Raw genomic sequence first — 18866 nt, forward strand, 5'->3', positions numbered from 1 at the left:
TAGTATAGTAAGGCGTCAAAATCTGCCAAAAAAAGTCAAAATTTTTTTCCACCTCAAAATGTCATAAAAAACGTCATAGTATAGTAAGGCGTCAAAATCGGCGAAAAAAAGTCAAAAATTTTTTCCACCTCAGAATGTCATAAAAAACGTCATAGTATAGTAAGGCGTCGAAATCGGACCAAAAAATTTATTTTTTAAAAAAACCTCAAAATGTCATAAAAAACGTCATAGTACAGTAAGGCGTCGAAATCGGACCAAAAAATTCTTTTTTTAAAAAAACCTCAGAATGTCATAAAAAACGTCATAGTATAGTAAGGCGTCAAAATCGGTGAAAAAAAGTCAAAATTTTTTTCCACCTCAAAATGTCATAAAAAACGTCATAGTATAGTAAGGCGTTTTTTTCGGACAAAAAAAGTCAAAATTTTTTTCCACCTCAAAATGTCATAAAAAACGTCATAGTATAGTAAGGCGTCAAAATTGGCCAAAAAACGTCAAAATTTTTTTCCACCTCAAAATGTCATAAAAAACGTCATAGTATAGTAAGGCGTCAAAATAGGTGAAAAAAAGTCAAAATTTTTTCCACCTCAAAATGTCATAAAAAACGTCATAGTATAGTAAGGCGTCAAAATCGGTGAAAAAAAGTCAAAAAATTTTTCCACCTCAAAATGCCATAAAATACGTCATAGTATAGTAAGGCGTTTTTTTCAGACAAAAAAAGTCAAAATTTTTTTCCACCTCAAAATGTCATAAAAAACGTCATAGTATAGTAAGGCGTCAAAATCGGTGAAAAAAAGTCAAAACATTTTTCCACCTCAAAATGTCATAAAAAACGTCATAGTATAGTAAGGCGTCAAAATCGGCCAAAAAAAGTCAAAAATTTTTTCCACCTCAAAATGTCATAAAAAACGTCATAGTATAGTAAGGCGTCAAAATCTGTGAAAAAAAGTCAAAAATTTTTTCCACCTCAAAATGTCATAAAAAACGTCATAGTATGGTAAGGCGTCAAAATCGGTGAAAAAAAGTCAAAAATTTTTTCCACCTCAAAATGTCATAAAAAACGTCATAGTATAGTAAGGCGTTTTTTTCGGACAAAAAAAGTCAAAATTTTTTTCCACCTCAAAATGTCATAAAAAACGTCATAGTATAGTAAGGCGTCAAAATCAGCCAAAAAAAGTCAAAAAATTTTTCGACCTCAAAATGTCATAAAAAACGTCATAGTATAGTAAGGCGTTTTTTCGGACAAAAAAAGTCAAAATTTTTTTCCACCTCAAAATGTCATAAAAAACGTCATAGTATAGTAAGGCGTTTTTTTCTTGCAAAAAAAAATCAAAATTTTTTTCCACCTCAAAATGTCATAAAAAACGTCATAGTATAGTAAGGCGTCAAAATTGGACAAAAAAAGTCAAAAAATGTTTTCACCTCAAAATGCCATTAAAAACGTCATAGTATAGTAAGGCGTCAAAATCGGACAAAAAAAGTCAAAAAAAAAATTTCACCTCAAAATGTAATAAAAAACGTCATAGTATAGTAAGGCGTCAAAATCGGACAAAAAAAGTCATTTTTTAAAAAAACCTCAAAATGTCATAAAAAACGTCATAGTATAGTAAGGTGTCAAAATCGGCCAAAAAAAATTTTTCAGACCTCAAAATGTCATAAAAAACAATTTTGTATGATATAAGTTTGATTTTAAAAAAACTTGAAATCTAAATCTAACAATATGCATGAAATTTCAAAGCGTCGCCTGAAAAAAATAAAAACTGGAAACAATTTACTTCATTTAAGACTTGAGTGATTCAGTGGAGTATATCTCCACCGTGTGGCAAACGCGTGTTTGTGTGTGTGTGCGTGTGTGTTTATTTAGTTCATGTCTGTGTCTCCTAAGTATTATAAACACGAGTTTATATTTAGTCCATAGAAAGTGATTTAGGCAGCCGTCTATTTATTGGCAGGTAACTCGACCGTATCCACCCCAGTATTTGTCCACTCGTCAAAGACTACATTTCCCATGACTCGGAACTACACACACACACACACACACACACACACACACAAACACACACACACGGAAATGACGTATAGAGTTTTCCGCCGCTGTCAAGGGCATCGACAACTAACGTTAGCTGAACTTAGCAGCGGTTGCTCACACGTGTATTTAAAGAAGATCGATTAAAGCTACCGTTTTCAGTATCGACTCTGGTGGCAATGGACGGGTTTGGTTCAGACTTCTCAGCAGGAGGATCAGGCGGTAAAATGGACCCCGGCGTCATCATGGAGCAGGTCAAGGTCCAGATCGCGGTGGCTAACGCTCAGGAGTTGCTACAGGTAAATCAGTGGGGCTAAGCTAGCAAGACTAACCTGAAGCTTAATAGGTGGAAGAGTAATGGTTACTGCAGTGAAGTTTAATAAATGGCTGGTGTGAGCACCTTTATTAATCCTGTCTTAACTTTACATAGCGATACAAATCGAGACACGTGCAAATACTATGTAATACTATTAAGCATTGAGTCTTAAACCTGCTCTACTCTTAAACTTGTTTAAATCAAAATGTCTCGGTCTTTTCACAGCTATGAGCAATAAATTAAGTATAATAACTAAAAATATCTTCATTCGTGTTTCAGAGAATGACAGACAAATGCTTCAAGAAGTGTATAGGTAAACCTGGAAGCACGCTGGACAACTCTGAGCAGGTATGTGTTGGATCATATAAGACAAGAAATTTTGCTTGCAGAAGCTGGAACGATAGACTGAAAAGAAAAAAAAAATATGGGCAAAGAAATCTGCTACAATTTTCATTTTCATCCAACCAAAATTCACTGGTTTCATCCTTTCAAACCTGAGGATTTGCTGTTTTTCCCCCTGGTTTCAATGATAATACATTGAATATCTTCAAATAAACCATAAAAGCAAGTTGAATATGTCAGGCTAGTTATAGGAAATTGCAATTGGCAGTTTCACCATTTTATGATATTCTCGAGATTAAATTATTGTCAAAATTAGTTGGCACATAAGTCTAATAAAAAATAATAATAAATTCAGTTGCAGTTTGAAAAAGATCTCACACTTTTGAACAATTTGAGGGTTAATCCTTAGAATTGTTAACCTCTCTGTTCTTCTTCTCACAGAAATGTATTGCCATGTGTATGGACCGGTACATGGATGCTTGGAACACCGTGTCCCGAACATACAACTCCAGATTACAGAGGGAAAGGGCTCGTATGTGAACATCCCTCTTGTCAACCTTCCCTTCCTCAGACTGCTGCTTACAGTGAGAAGGAGCACAGTGCACTGCTGGAGGTCACAAGCTGTGCACAGGTGTGTCGTGGCAGCAGCTCTCTGTCAACTTCTGCCATCATACCTCACAGACAGGCAAGGAGAGCCTGTGGACTCTAGCCATAACAATGTCTCGGTGGACATTTTCACTTTGCTCTTAGGAACAGTTCAGCATCCAAGTGTGATTAATTATGTTTTTATGTTATAAATAATTAATTTTCTGGCTAACAAGTAAACATGCATTGTTAAAAGCTGCAGTGATTATCAGATTTGCTTTTTGGACAGAAGCTGAGAATGAATTCGTTTTTCTTTACGTGTTAGCCCTGTGTCTTGTGCAAGGTGAACCCCACCTCTTGCACATTGCATGCTGGGATATGCTCAGTTGCCCTTTGCTCATGAATAGGTTAAACAATTTAGAATATAAATGTGTTGTTGCAATGTGGCAGTCATAAATTAGTTAACTGTAGCACTAAGGCCTTTGTTTTTTGTCATACATATAGCAGTATGTCTTCACTACAGGAGTGTTTCAATAGAAACACTTTACTCAGCCTGACACCTCCATGCAGTCAAACTAAGGTTAAATGTTTCTTGTCTTTAATAGCCTGAATAATTAGGGCGCACGATACCTATAGCTGTAAACAGCGGTGTGCCCACACTTGTTTTCCATTCTTTTCACTGTGATTCTGCTCAGCGAGAGACTCAGTATTTGTGCCTAAAGTAGCACAACTCGGAGCCCTTAATGGACAACACAGGCTTTCCTTAACATGCTGTTACTCCAAAAGACCTACTTAAAATCACCAGGAAGAATTAAAGAGCAACTTAGTGTTTTCACAACCGTGAACCTGACATTCACAACCCCTTAAACAGTCCGATATCAAAGTACGCCTGGAGAACAAAACAGTATTGTCTGACCTGTTTTCTAGTAGTCACTCTATATGCCGCCCTCCACAGTAGTGGTCTTGTTTCAGCAAGGTCTGCCTTGCTGTAGACGGAGTACTGAACCTTTCTCAATTTTGTGTGCACCGTTTGTCAGATGTCTGGGAACCAGAATCCTTTTTTCTTCTGTCCTGCTGAGTTTGTGTAGGGAAGTAAGAACCAGAAAAGCATGTGAACATTATTTGCAGTGTGACTGGAGGCGTGACTGTGAACAAATGGAACGATTTTCATGAGAATAAAGCTTGTAAATCAGGTTCTTCTCTTGTGTTTCTCATCAAGGAGATTGTGTATCTATCAATGAAACATCATTATGATTTGTCAAACTCAAGTCAAAAGGTAAATTCCTTTAAAGTTGATTCCATTACCACTTTTTCATACAGAACGATTTCCCCCCAGAAAAACAAACACCTTTTGTAGCTATTATTACATCGAATCTGTCTTATTTTCTAAGAATAGGAACAAAAAAAGACAAGGAAATGTACCCACAAATCAACCACATATATTCTGGACCCCACACAAAATGGAAAAAAAGCACACAACACCATGTACATTAAGTTTACCTGTCAGGACAATAAATAACTGAAATAAATACTTTAAATCATGCATATTTCTAGAATTTTGTCTCTAAGCCACAGTCCAGGATTCTCCTTATTTCTTCAGTACATGTTGAAAGAGACTGGTCCCACTTCAGATGATTGCACAGTATTACAAACAGCACCCATGATGAATAGATCACACAGGTCAATACTGTGGTAATTGAGTATATGTGTGTGGCTTTTAGGATGACTTAAGTCCTTGTACAGTACAATTTGCTGGAGAAGATGTATCAAGAAAATCCACTGTTTATCAGTTCTTTGCAGGTACTTTGCAGCTGCTTTTTCTTTGCCTCTTCAGAAAGGCAGGTATGTAGATATCCATTTCCTGACAGATGTCACTCGAGTGTAAACCCCTGGAAACCCTATTCTACCACATCCGTGACCCCAACTGGTCACTCCAGCAATAAACCACTGGCCAGAGGAATGACGACAAGTAAGTGGCCCTCCAGAGTCTCCCTGTATGATGGAAGAGAAAGGACAGTGCTGTTATTATGTTGTTAGAAAAAAAAAAAAAAGTACTTCAGCGTGCTCAGGTTTCTAGTATATACAGGAGAATAAAAACAATTGATTAACGAGGAGTGTGGAAGAGAGAGAGAGAGACAGAGACAGAGAGAGAGAAAGAAACACACAGCAGGTACTAAGAGAATGTCACTTGGATTGCTGCTGAGATGCCAGGTGCTTTGACCGAGACAGGAATGCATGTGGTTTTCCTTACATAAGAAGATTACAGAGAGGGAGCGGTGAGAAGTGGGGGGGCTCTGTATTTTAAGGAAAGTAAAGTCTCTCTCCCTTCAGATAAGCATCTCTCAAAGAAGCGCTTCAATGTTCCCGAGCAGGCAACAATTGGCTTTCTTCATCATTTTTGCACCATAATTGTAATGCCTTGTAATGACAAGTATTTTTATTTTTTTCATAGCTTTTTCATATGCTTTTAGTTTTTCAGAGAAAAGTCCCTTAAGGAGTAAAGAGCAACACTTAACGCCGCCCTGACCTGGTTAACCATCCACTGTAAAAAGATTTCTCTGAGCCATGGCCCTATTTCCCAGAGCCTCTGAGCACTAGTGTAATCTTGGTCCAATCTTACTGCTCGGATAATGCCAAGATTGTACCACCCAGATGTCCGGCCCACTTCCAGGTTGAGAAGAAGGTATTTGTGTCACAAAGTCTAATGTGCAGCGTCTTACCAAACAGGTATCCCTGCCTCCCTCCATGTAACCAGCACACATCATGTTGGGAGTCAGCACGTTTCCATATGACTGCTGGCAGTCTGCCTGGTCAATGATGTTCACTGCAGCTTTCTGCAGCAGGTTGGTCAATGAACCTGGGAAATGAAGAATAATTATACTGGTGGATTATGCATTTTACCAAAGTTTCACAAATCTGTTTTCCAGAATTAAAGCAACGTGGAAGCTTTTGGTCCTCTGGTGTTTTCTTGCATTTACCCACATCTCTACCCACAACTGAGACATTCTGCATGGACAATGGTTTCCAGTTGTCTGGTTTGTTTATAACATTATGTAGACAACTGCACAATGCTTTCTGGATAACTGTGTCTCATGCCAGTGTCTTCTTCTCTCACCTCCTTCCCTCATGGATCCCCAGCCTGCAATGTAGCACTCTGCATCCTTCAGGAAGCTGTGCACCGACGAGGGGAGACAGACAGACTGGATGGTGTAGGACATAGGGGCCGGGACTCCCAGCTCCAGCAGAGCCACGTCATGGTCCATGTTGGTGCCATTGAAAGCTGGGTGAAGGATGATCCTCTGGATGGGGATGACCAGGGCTCCCACCCCAGAACGCAGCACAGATCCCAGGCTCACAGCCCAGTTAGTGGGGCTCGAATCACTGTTGTAAAAGTTATAAACGTAAATGTGTGGTGTAAGTTCACGTTAAACTTTTAAACATGCGGCTGTGCTGAAGCGTGTAGTTTCAGTAAGTTTGTGTAGGGTATTATAGCTAAATACACAGTACCTTTTGAAGCAGTGCGCTGCAGTCAGTAACCATTTGCTATGAATGAGTGTGGCACCACAGCGGTGAAGTCTCTGGTACTGCAGACTTCCAATCCAAGGCCACTCCCCTCTTCGAGCTGTTACTCCACCCACGATCCTGTGGGAGCCCAACGCAGGACGTACACCACAGTCTGAAACAAAAGTGCACCTCAGAAGCGTTTCCCTTTAATCATGTGTGTAGTCTTTATTTATGCAAATAATTTAAACATACCACAGTTTCTCTCATCTGCCTGGTTGGGGCAGTCAGGGACTCCATCACACTCTGGGTTTACCTTGCTGATGCAGGTGGTGGTGCTACACTCAAAGTTTCCACTGCAGTCCAAGACTGGAAGACATGATGGAAAATGAAGCTCGGATACTGAGATAAAAACAAATGAGTGAGTTGCATATTTATGACACTGTAATTACAACTAACTTCATTCCACTTCTCTAAAAAGAAGTTGCTTTCAGTATGATATTACCAGGTAGTGTTGGTGCAGAAGGCATGTCCATGGCTATGGTCATGGGTACTGGCGGATTATTAAAGCTCTGTCCAGTTGCAGGAACTGGAACTGTGGGAACATACTGGGAGTAATAATTGACCAAGCTGGGATCTGTGTGGCTTAGAATCCAGTTGCGGAGCCTTGTGACACGGGAATATACCCCAGGCCTGTTGATCTGGGCACAGCCCACACCCCAGCTCACCACCCCAGCCAGGAAAAACCTTCCTGGGGCCCCCTCACAAACAAGAGGCCCCCCGGAGTCACCCTGCAGGGAAAACACAAGACCTGTGATTTTCTGATGTAAGAGCTGATAACTCAGAATGTTCCGTACTAACCTTATGGATGTCATTTTTATAATTTTGTGTTGTCATGATCAAACTAAAAACAAGTGGGACAGAGGTTCAAGTCTCCATGTAAGCAAACAAAATATTTATACAAGAAGAGATCCAAAATCAATTACAATGCAACAGAAGGGAATATTTCTGCACTGAGATAAATTATGTGTACAAATGTTATATTTTTTCATTGTGCAATCTGGATATTAAGTTGAACTGGAAACAGTCCAGGTGAATTTAACTGATTGAGCTGCATTCAGAGGCTGCCACAAGACCTTCATAGGGGAAGAATGTCATGCTTTGTCCTTTTAATAATACCAACATACATCATCGTGTTATGCTGAGATGCAAGCAACAAAAACAACCTACAGGCCTCTATTTTTAGGGTGGGGTCAGCATTAACATACAGTTTTGGCCCTACTTAAAGTTTCAAGACAGAAAAGGGAGACCAGATAATCAGTGTATACATTCAAACTCTGCCTCAAGACAAGAAGGTTTTGTAAGAAAATGTAACTTGATAGCTCATGTGAACTGTTTTCATACAGTTGCAGATGCAGCACTGACCTGACACGAGTCCACCTTGCCCTGCAGGAATCCGGCACACATCATGTTGTGAGTAACAGCACCTCTGTACACAGATGACTTGTTGCACACCTTGGAGTCGATGATTTTCACCACCGCCTTCTGCAGTGTAGAAGGCACCTCAGCTAAACAATGGACAGGACAAATGAATGATTTCATTATTTTTAAAAGGACAAGATACAATGGCTTTTAACAATATAAGGATGTGTAAATCTAGAGAAACTACAATACATGTAGAGTTGGCTGATTTAATAATATAATCATGTTATATGAGACAAAATGTCATATAGGACATATGAAGTTGTCGTAATACAGCTTAAATGTGATCTTTTACTTTTTTTAAAAGCTGTATTATAGTTAATACAGTTGCTGAATGTTGTAGCCAAGTGAAATAAACATAAAAAATGCCTTCCTGTCTTTGGCCATTGTATCCACATCTGTGGTGATCTGTTGCTTAGATTTATCTTATGGGAAAATATTGTCTGAAAGCTTCAGCAGTCACCCCCTAAATATCAACATGTTATTGATGCCATGGCATTGGAAGAAGCAAAAATGTGATGGTACCTCTCTCTGTATGACTCAAATCTGTCAGTTAATGCCTTTTCACTCTAAATCCCTCATCTGATGTTGTGTTAAGGTGCACTCCTGCATGCAGACTCACAGTTAAATTGGTGTAATGCACCCCACCCCGACACCATGCAGCTCTGGCCTGCAGCAAAGACGTGAGATGGAGAGGGCAAGCAGACAGGCTGGATGTAAGAGTTGAAGGTGAGAGGGGTCTCCAGCTCCAGCACAGTTACATCGTTGTCAGTGGTCATGGGGTTGTAGTCTGGAGATACAATTAGTGACTTGATATTAATCGTCTTGGACTCTGACTCCTCACCGCTCACCAGTCTGGCCCCTATCAGGGCCGTCCACTCTCTGGGGTCATTGTCCCTTAAAACAGAAAAGAAAGAGATGACAAAACCTTTAAAATATGCATGCAAGTCACTTAATTTACAGAAACAAAATGTATTTACTGATTTACTAATTAAGATGAACAGATTATCCCTTAATTTTTGAATGCTGCTGTTGTTCCACTTTGAGACATTTATAAATAACTCCTCACCCACTTGGAAATGATGATTGCTGCCTACCTCTCAAAGCAGTGTGCTGCACTGACCAGCCACCGTTCGCTGATAATGGAGGCTCCACAGGTGTGGCGTCCATGGAGCCTTAGACTGACCTGCCATGGCAGCTCCCCTTGGCGAGCATCTTCACCACCCACTACCCGACTCCCCATGGTAGGACGTGTACCGCAGGCTGAGTGGGAAATTGCAGCCATATCGGTAAGATGGAGAGGAAGCAGAGATGTTTTTTTTTTTTTTTTTTAACAGATGCAGTATGTTGATAACCTCAGTTATTAAGAGTCAGTACCAGTATATTCTGCTGCAAGTTTTCTTGTTCTTTCTTTAAATCAAAAGCAACTGAAAAAGAAATTTGTTTGTAGTTTCAAAAGTCATTCACCACAGCGAGCTTCATCAGATCCATCTGCACAGTCGGGGATGAAGTCACACTCTGGATTTAATTTGGTGACACATTCTCCATTGTCACAAGTGAAAGTGTTGTCAGGACACCTGGCTGGAGAACCCAGATGACAAAAATGGTCAGATGAAGGTTTAAGAAGAAGGTATAATATGAACAAGTGAATCAAAGAAATGATAAAGAAATCAGAACAATCTTTGCAGAGTAAACCTCAGATCTGTATCAAACAATATGTGATACTGATGATTACTTGACTTCACACACGGTCACTTTCCAAAACAAAAACTTGTATCTCCAAATTTGGTGATTTTTTTTTCAGCAAAATGGAGGGATTAGATATTCCTTCATGGTTTGAGAAAATACCCCTATTTCTTGATCTTAATATAAATGCATAGTCACAAAATTTAAAAAACAAGGCTGTTTTACATTTAACATATTTGTATGCAGCTAATAAGTCATCTCACATTGATTGAATTCATGTGAAAAACACAACCCATTTACTATTCTAAGTAGGTCTAAACAAATAGTGATGAAATATTTACAGGGACCATTTGATGTGGATTAACTCACCTATCATCTCATCTCCAATAGCATAAAATGACTTCCCACTTGCACCTAGGAAGGAGGAGAAGGCTAAACATTAGATGCTATAAAGACTGTGTAGGCCTTGAGACAATGTTTGTCACTCCCACAACACACATCCACTTGTAGGGCCACAGACAGTCAACTTGTGCGAGTGTAGTTTTACTACCCAGTAAGATGATAGTGCTGATCTGTCCAAATTCTGGCACATCTAACGGTTTCCCATGTATTAGTGAACTGAGCCCTGTACTCAGCAAGTCCTGAACGAAATTGTCTGAATACTGCTGGACCTTGGAGACCCTGAGGACCAGTCTGAAGGTCACCATCACTTCACCATTAATGTTACTTGGAAGGAAGAGAAAGAACACATTGACGTTTGTTTAATCTCATAGTCTTTTTCACTTGGAATAAATGATCTGCCTAAGTTTAGCTCTCACTTACCCATAGGCAACAATACTACACTCAACATAGTGATGTGATATTGATGAGGAAGTGAAGACATTTTTAATCTGTAAGAGAAGCAAAAACGAACAGTTCAGCACATTTTAAAGGAAAATTGGCCACTCATGATGGTGATGGTCAGGACTAACCTTGGACTTTAAAACAGAGGACAGTACTATGGAGAAAGCAGAGTTCTCATCCTGCAAAACAGGATCATACTTCAGACCCCTCAGCTCCACTGTCTCCATGAAATAATGCTGCTCCTGCACCAGATATGCTGGTAACAACAGAGGACAAATGGTGAACACTTAAAGATGTCATCTGTAATTAAAGAATATGCATGAAAACCGTGTATTGTGGCTTTACGCAGTAGCCTAAATATTGCAGAAAGAAAGAAGAAAACATTACACCTATATGTGTTAAAATAAAGCATTTCAAATTAAATGTATAGTCTGTGTTTGTGTGGTGAATCAGACATTGTTGTTTGTGGACCCACCAATAATCAGGCCCACAAAGACTCCAATAACGAGGAAGAAGAGAAGCAAGGCTACGAGGGCGCTCCTGCAGCAGGCAGGGGAAGAAGACCACGGCCCTCCTCCTCCATCCTTCTTCACCTCCATGTTGGATTCACAGCACCAACCTCACAACTCACATTCCACTGTCTGCAGTATCATCATGCCTGACAAATAAAATGATCCAGGCCTGATGAGAATACAGCAACAACAACTGTACTAGACATGTCCTTAAATCTCTGAAGACACTCTTTAACATAAAATTAGAGTAAACTGCCATTGATGGTAGCACACAATACAGTCATGGGCTGGACAATATGACTGAAATTTCAAAATGAAAATAGACATTTTATGATATATATACATATACATACATACATACACACACACACACACACACACATACATACATATACATATAAGCCTATACATATATATATAGACATAGACTTATAATGTATGTAACAATAACAAAATGACTATATCATACTCTGAAAACCGCAACTATAATACTTCGTATATTAGCAGGCAACTTCATTTACGCATCCAAGCACATGACTTTGTTATTCACACAAACACTTACACTTCTAAAGGCTACATGAATATATAAAGCAGTAATTCTGTTCGGGAGAGGTGGCTGAGACTGTTGCCACGGGTGTGCGTAAAAGAGACCCGGGTGGCCATGTTGCAAATCATAGGTTGAGAAAGATCACAAAAAATGAAGATATAAAACCTTCCCCGACTTTTACAGATAGGAAGATTTAAATAAATCGACGCATATGGGTGAGGATTTTCACCGCACCAGCAATTTACGCACGGTGACTCTACAGGTGCTTCTCAGTGTGACTTCTAACAATGCAGGCCTTATATTCCGAAGTAAACTCACTCACCTCTTTCTTCTCTCATTCCTCCGAAAGCTGACATTCACGATAAACCGTAGTCTTCAGCGCATGACTGGGCGCACACAAGAACAGATGCGTGGATGGAAGAAGACAAGGGACAGGACCGAGATGCCCGCTATTTGTTCCACCTGCCAAGGGGCGTGCCGTGTCCGTCCCGCAGGTAACTCAACTTTTAAGTTTACTTTACGAAATCGACTCGGCTTCAGAAATCCCCCGCCGACCCTCCTCCCATCGGTCTTGATCCCTTTGGTTACACCCCGCTTTACACAGGCATTTCTACGGTCATCTTCGAGCCTCCACAATCCAGGTAAATAAAACACATACGGTGCTCCTTTACGCCGCGTAATTTGGAGAAGAGTAATGCCAGAAAAAATAGATTTTAAAAAACTCTACATGCTGTTTAGCGGAGCTCAGTGCTCCCTCTAGTTGCTGCCTGTCTGTGCTCCATTGACACCGTGACTGAGCAGCAGAGGGGCGAAGCCTCTTGGCTTACAACACCTGGCAAACCACTAGAGTTCTTTCACCAAGATTACAGCCTCTTTAATCAGTTCAGGTGCCTTTACTGTGACTTTATTAACCCACAGCAGTTGGCTTGACAGTGTGAGAGGAAGTGACTTTAGGTAAAAGCCAGTCTGAAGGGTTTTAATTAACACTCCTATACTGCTATTGAAATCTTTATACAGGATGTATTGTTCCTAAGAAAAATAGGCTGAAGAGTAATTAACCTGTAATTATTGTTTCAGTTGCAGTCTCTCATTTCAAATTACTCAGATAAATTTTAAACAAAAGTACATTTAGGTGCTGCTAAAGAAACAATACCACCAAAGGTACATCAGTCTGCTTACATTTACCCCCCCACCCTGCTTAAATACACTTTCAACTCAAAGCAGTTAATACCACAAATGTCTCTTTGTCAGTGTGCAGATAGGCTTGAACAGCTTATCTTCACACACAGCACACACTCCCTTTATTCCTCTAAACACATTCAAAGACCAAGAGCTACTACATGTGCAATAAATTTAGAATTTTCCCAATAGATCACTTTAAGAAATCAAAGGGAAGGGTTAGCTGGTGTTGATGAGCCAATTATACTAAGGACAGATAGTAAAATCAACTTCTAGTCAAGAATTTAAAATTGCTGGGATCATTATAGATATCTACAAGTGAGACATTATCGTCAGAGAAGTAAGGAATGGGAAAACATACTAAAAGGAAGCTTCTAATTTAGAACAGCTTTTTATAAAAAGGACAAAAAGCTGAAAAATCAGGACTGTTTCAAGGGCACTGAAACATGATTTCAACCATAAAGCTTTGGAAAGTAAAGAATGACAGGAACTGGAATTGAATGCTGTCATTTATGAAAGCAAATGGGAAGAAACAAGCCTGTCTGGCCTTAAATTAACAAGTGGTCCAAAATAAAGTTTTTACTGAAAGGTAAAAATCAGACATTTTCAGAAGTCCTGCCATCATTGCTAAATATTGAAACTGTTCAGGATTATGTTTGAGGGGTTTGTGGCCAACAAAGAGACCTTTCACACGTATCATAGTCCTGCCCAAAACTGCCTGGATTATGGCAGGATGTTAAAAAGGAAGCAGAACTAATTTTGGATATGAATCTAAAATGTTTATCCACAGCTATTCATCCTAAACATTCCCTTGGGAAATAAAATTATGAAAAATAAGCGTTATTATTATTATTATTGTTATTATTATTATTATAATTAGATTGATGTGTTAGTTTAGCTTTTATTTAATCAGAAAATTCTTACTGAGAGTTTTTTTCCGGCCACGTCAGGCAGCAATGACACTGAGCTGCAGAGGAATGTGACAGTCTAACTGTACAAAATACAAATGGACAGTGGACAGACAGCTGTGCTGTTTGACTCTAGACGACAGCTAACTTGTTAAAATAGTTTTCTTATTCTGCCATCTAGCTCTCAGTCCATACACCCTAAATGTACAAGGACAAGGGTGAACAAAGGCCCAACGTACATTTTCCTTTTATTTTCTTATCAAAAACAACAAAGAATAGTAAAAAGTTTACTTATTCTGGATAAAAAGAAAACTACACTCTTAACACTTCCCTTACTTGTGGGCTCTTAACTCAAATCTCTGAAAATTTGCACACCACAAACAAACAAATGTGAAGTGCTTATACATGTCCTATTGCTTATGATTCAACTTATGATTTTCAACAACAGAAAACTGCTTTGTTGTATGCATTATTACTGTTATGATTAAAACAAATTAAAACAACAAAAACCCTCACAAAATATTTAAACCTGTGCATGGCTGTGTGTGTATGTGTGTGTCTGTAACTCAGCAGGCGTCCAGCTGTGAGTGTTAGCCGTCCTGTTGCTGTATGAACGGGTTTGGTATGGCCTCCATGCCGTCCTGAGGACAGATTAGCACTACGGAGGTTCCTCTGCAGACCACCAGCCCCAGCTGCCTGGTGTCTTCTGTCAGCTTCAGTTGGTCATCTGGATCTGGTTACAGACATACAAGAGTTCAAGTTTAAAGTGTCACATTATTTAAATCCATTAGTTCTTACTGAATACTAACTAACAAACTGTATCTTATAGGAATTTACTTAAAAGAAAATTTACTACCAAATCTAAAGTAAATATAAGGTATAATGACGACAGACTGTACATAATCTCAACTTTTGTGTTGTGCTTTTTAAAACAAAAAAAAATGTAGGGATGACGTGAATAAAGGACTGGAGATGGAGATTAGCTGTAGCTAACTCAGGAGCATTTGTTGTGTTTTTTGCTTTTCATTAACTATAAAATGTTTTATTTAGCTGTGGAATGAAGGCGGCCAAGAATCATTCACATTTTACAATATCATCTGATCAATCTCAGTCAGCCGCATTCCATTTTGAACATAAGCCCTTTGTATGGCTCAGCTGATGACAATAACTTTAAAGTGTTGAAAGTGCCATTCTCCTCAAAACAGAAACCATCATGTATCCATGTCTTCTTCTGACTCGACACAGCAATTTCACATAACTGCCATACTCAGGACAGAAAACATCCCGGGTAGCATTACCGTAGTAGTCTCAGTCTTTGTTTCCTTTTTCAAATAGTGTTGCCCATAGTGCAGCCCTCAGTGGTTGGGATTAGGGCAAAACTTAAGTTAATGATATGTTATGGTTCAGCATTGCAGAGGCGATCTGTGTGGGTAAGGCTTAAGGTCGGATTGAGGTTCAGGGAAATACAAATCAAAGATGACATAGACAAAACACCATGTTACATATGCGGGTATGGTTTTCTACTGTGTATGAATCTTTGTTTTCACCTGGTTGGAGGTTGTGGAATCCCTCCATGAAATTTTTTATCCAGTGTTAGTTTACCACTGTCAATCCTGAGACCAAACTGGCCCAGTCGTAATCGCATTAATACATTTTACGCTCGCTGACCATGAGAAAAAGTTTGCATCCACTTACCACGCATATACTCGATTGTGCCGTCCAACACCAGGTTCAACAGAGGATCAAATCCTTTCAGGACACCGCTGGCTAAGAGGGAAATATACATTGTAAAGCTTGCTTTAGTCAAGACCAGCCAATTGACAACAAGGGAAACAAAGTTCAAACACTGTCTTCTCTTTCTTCTGGCTAGATTGATTAGCATTAGCCTTTTAGCAGGACTGATCCACCTACCCTCTCGTCCTCCTTGAAACTTCACACGAATCGGCTTGTCGATGTACTTTGACAAGTCGAAGATGCTCTCCTTTTTCTTCTTTTCTTTATCCTACACAGTGCAAGAGGAAATTTTTGTAAGCCACATGGGCGCTAACCGCACACAAACAATGACTTAGACTGCCGATGGCTTCGCTTAGCTAGCCAAGTTAGCAAATGCAAGAGAAACGCCATATGTTATTTCTGGGACAACAGTTCTACACCACAGGTCATGTTAGCGATAAACAATTACTGGCTAGGAATATACCCAAAAATGTTTGTGGGTGCACAGGTGAAAAGATGTTTCAATGAAAGCGAAAACCATACGAACTCACCGCCATGTTAGCTGTGTGACACGGAAGTTAAACTTTGACCTCAGAAATGTTCCACCAATCAAATCGTTGAGCGCTGGTAGCTGACGTCATTAGTTTGTTGAACCTATTAGGAATTTACTAGGAAAATGGGAAAATTATAAAGGTTTAACAAAAACAAAACTAGCGTTAGATTATAAGTAATTGGTTTGGCTATGTTATAGTCAGCATCTGTTTTCAAACTGACCTCCTTTCCCATGTTGCGTTCAGCCAACAGTCAGTCAGGGGGGAAATCTATTAATACCACCAGCTGGTGTGTTGTAAAACCAGAAGGAGGACGAGGCACTACGCAGAGTGCGGCCGTTGTGGCTGTTTGTTGTGACATGGCTTGCAGAGCTGACAACGAGCAGACACCTCAGAGCTTTAGACTAACAGTTCTCTCTGAGCAGATAAACAAACTGGATGAGGACGAAGCAACTTCACATGTGAAAGACTCTAAGCCTGATATCCCTGATGCTACTCTACGGGTAGAAGGTGAGAGTTTTTATGTCAACCGTCAATGTCTGGCTCGCCAGAGTCCCTACTTCAGGGCTCTGTTCTTTGGCTGTGGTGTAGAGAGCTGCAAAAGGAAGGTTGAAATTAAAGGTGTGGGTCTGCAGTACTTCAGGGACTTGATGGAATACAGCAGGACATCCACGCTGGCTTTGGACAGAGAAAATGTTCTGGGGATCCTTGAGACTGCAGACTTTCTCCAGCTTGAGCAAGCCAGGCTGCTATGCTGCAAGTTCTTGGAGCGTGAGCTGCACCTCAGTAATTGTTTGGGAATGATGGCTTACGCCTGGCAACTGGGCTGCACCCAGCTCTACACCGCAGCACGACAGGTGGTGCTCACACACTTTTCTGCTATTGTTGCTGAGGAGGACTTCCTCTCTCTGTCTAAGGAGGCTGTGGCAGATCTTCTTGCCAGTGATGACCTGGCCATCCATAAGGACGATCTGGCCCTGGAAGCCACCCTACGCTGGGTGTCATTTGACCCTAAACGAGAAGAACACTTTCTGGAGCTCATTGAGCTGGTGAGGCCTGAGTCTCTGTCTTTAACATTTATCACTGAACTTCTGACCAGAATGAAAAGCTCTGACCCCAGAGCCAAGCTCATCTGCATGCTGAATGAACATTTCCCAGCATCTTGGTCACTGGGCAGGTCGATGAGGAGGACCAGAGCCAGAGAGACCCTCTTTGTCCTGGGTGGGCCTCACGATCAGGAGCAACAGGCATTGTACCAATTTCACCCGCTCAGTGGTAGATGGCAGAGCTGTGCACCTTTGCAGAGGAAGAACCTCACACAGTACTCAGTAGCTGCAGTAGGTAATGTTTGGGTAATGACAATGATAATGTTGAAGCATTGATAGTAATGGATAGTAATGGATAGTAATGATGCTGATGATGAATGAGGAGCTGAATGTATATATACTGTCTATGTACAGTGTCTTATCTGTTTTTATTCTTACATTAAAAGGCAAGTAACCTAATATAACATATAATAGACATTGGAATGATCTGTGTTTTTTAACATTATATTTTGCTCATTTTCTTTTCATGTAGGAGACAAAGTGGTTGTGACAGGCGGCTACTTCCGCGATGTGCTGTGGTTCAGCGTGGACTGGGTCAGGATATACGAATGTGGGAACCAGCGCTGGGTGGATGCGCCAGCCCTGCAGAAGTCCAGGCACAGCCACTGCTCCATAGGGGTGGACTCAGTTCTTTATGCCATAGGTGGTAGTATGGATGAAGGGCTTGTGGCTGATGTAGAAAGGCTGGTCCTGGGGTCAGAGGATGAGGGTTGGGAGGGGGTCAGCCCCATGGTTAGGGCTGTGGAGAGGGCAGCTACTGCTGCTCTGGGATCGTGTATCTATGTGGCGTGTGGCCTAGATGAAAACGGGGAGGTGTATGGTGGAATTCAGCGGTATGTGGTCAAGGAGGATCAGTGGGATGTGGTCTCCTATTCTCCATTTCCACGGTGAGTGACTTTCCAACAAAGCAATGACTTCTCTGCTTTTCTGTCTGAAGCTGTAAAAGTCAAATTTTCTCATTAGTACATTGTTTCCAAATATTAGTTAAATTAATAGTTTAATTATCAGGATAATTAGTAAAAAACAAAACAGAAAACGTCCTCTTTTTTAACCTGTTCCTAGATACGACCTGGTTGCCACTGAGCTCAACGGTGCCCTCTACCTGTTTGGAGGGCATACCTTGCGTTTTGACGTGGAGACAGATGAGTGGACTGTGCTGGAGGAGGAATCTCTGGACAGGAAATTCTTCTGTGGCTGTACCACAGTCAGCGGCCAGATATACCTGGTCAGTGAGAGAAAGAGTAACAAAGCATTCCCAAACATGGTGCTGATGGACCCTTACATAGATACTTGCATTGAGGTAGATGATACCATACCCTGCCCTGTGCCCCTCAGAGGGTGTGTCGCCATTAGAATGGTCACATGATGGTTTGTGAGGTGACTGAATGAAATCCATTAATCTTCTCTACGTAACACTATGTGTCGTTGTGTATACCAGCCTTGAAGAGAGCATTTGTCACTGTAGATTTTCATGTAAAAGATCATGATTTCTGGGTGAAATAAATTCAAATATTAAAAGCTGTTCCAGAGAAGCTTCAATATAAAAATGGACTGAATTAACACATGTTCAAG

At 40.3% G+C, this 18866-nt stretch overlaps 4 protein-coding genes across 4 annotated transcripts; 2 read left to right on the plus strand and 2 right to left on the minus strand.

Moving 5' to 3' along the window:
- Nucleotides 1–2078: 2078 nt before the first annotated feature.
- timm13 (translocase of inner mitochondrial membrane 13 homolog (yeast)) lies at nt 2079–4459 on the plus strand. Its single transcript, XM_041041081.1, has 3 exons — nt 2079–2322; nt 2619–2687; nt 3123–4459. The coding sequence occupies exons 1-3, from the start codon at nt 2203–2205 to the stop codon at nt 3219–3221; spliced, it is 288 nt and encodes a 95-aa protein (XP_040897015.1). The 5' UTR covers nt 2079–2202; the 3' UTR covers nt 3222–4459.
- A 143-nt stretch (nt 4460–4602) lies between these two features.
- Nucleotides 4603–11378, minus strand: tmprss9 (transmembrane serine protease 9). Its single transcript, XM_041041080.1, has 15 exons — nt 11254–11378; nt 10907–11034; nt 10758–10825; nt 10486–10661; nt 10305–10349; nt 9717–9830; nt 9347–9512; nt 8872–9146; nt 8193–8335; nt 7273–7558; nt 7023–7136; nt 6774–6942; nt 6382–6647; nt 5987–6123; nt 4603–5258 (listed from the first exon to the last, which is right to left on the minus strand). The coding sequence occupies exons 1-15, from the start codon at nt 11375–11377 to the stop codon at nt 5097–5099; spliced, it is 2373 nt and encodes a 790-aa protein (XP_040897014.1). The 5' UTR covers nt 11378; the 3' UTR covers nt 4603–5096.
- Nucleotides 11379–13955: 2577 nt separating this feature from the next.
- On the minus strand, nt 13956–16245 carry lsm7 (LSM7 homolog, U6 small nuclear RNA and mRNA degradation associated). Its single transcript, XM_041039507.1, has 4 exons — nt 16189–16245; nt 15836–15926; nt 15620–15691; nt 13956–14657 (listed from the first exon to the last, which is right to left on the minus strand). Exons 1-4 carry the CDS (start codon nt 16192–16194, stop codon nt 14515–14517), a joined length of 312 nt encoding a protein of 103 aa, XP_040895441.1. The 5' UTR covers nt 16195–16245; the 3' UTR covers nt 13956–14514.
- Nucleotides 16246–16527: 282 nt separating this feature from the next.
- On the plus strand, nt 16528–18736 carry LOC121183487 (kelch-like protein 23). The gene is made up of 3 exons (XM_041040584.1): nt 16528–17529; nt 17767–18181; nt 18357–18736. Exons 1-3 carry the CDS (start codon nt 16548–16550, stop codon nt 18658–18660), a joined length of 1701 nt encoding a protein of 566 aa, XP_040896518.1. The 5' UTR covers nt 16528–16547; the 3' UTR covers nt 18661–18736.
- Nucleotides 18737–18866: the final 130 nt, after the last annotated feature.

This window comes from Toxotes jaculatrix, chromosome 6, assembly GCF_017976425.1.
Source record: "Toxotes jaculatrix isolate fToxJac2 chromosome 6, fToxJac2.pri, whole genome shotgun sequence".
Taxonomy (NCBI): Eukaryota; Metazoa; Chordata; class Actinopteri; family Toxotidae; genus Toxotes; species Toxotes jaculatrix.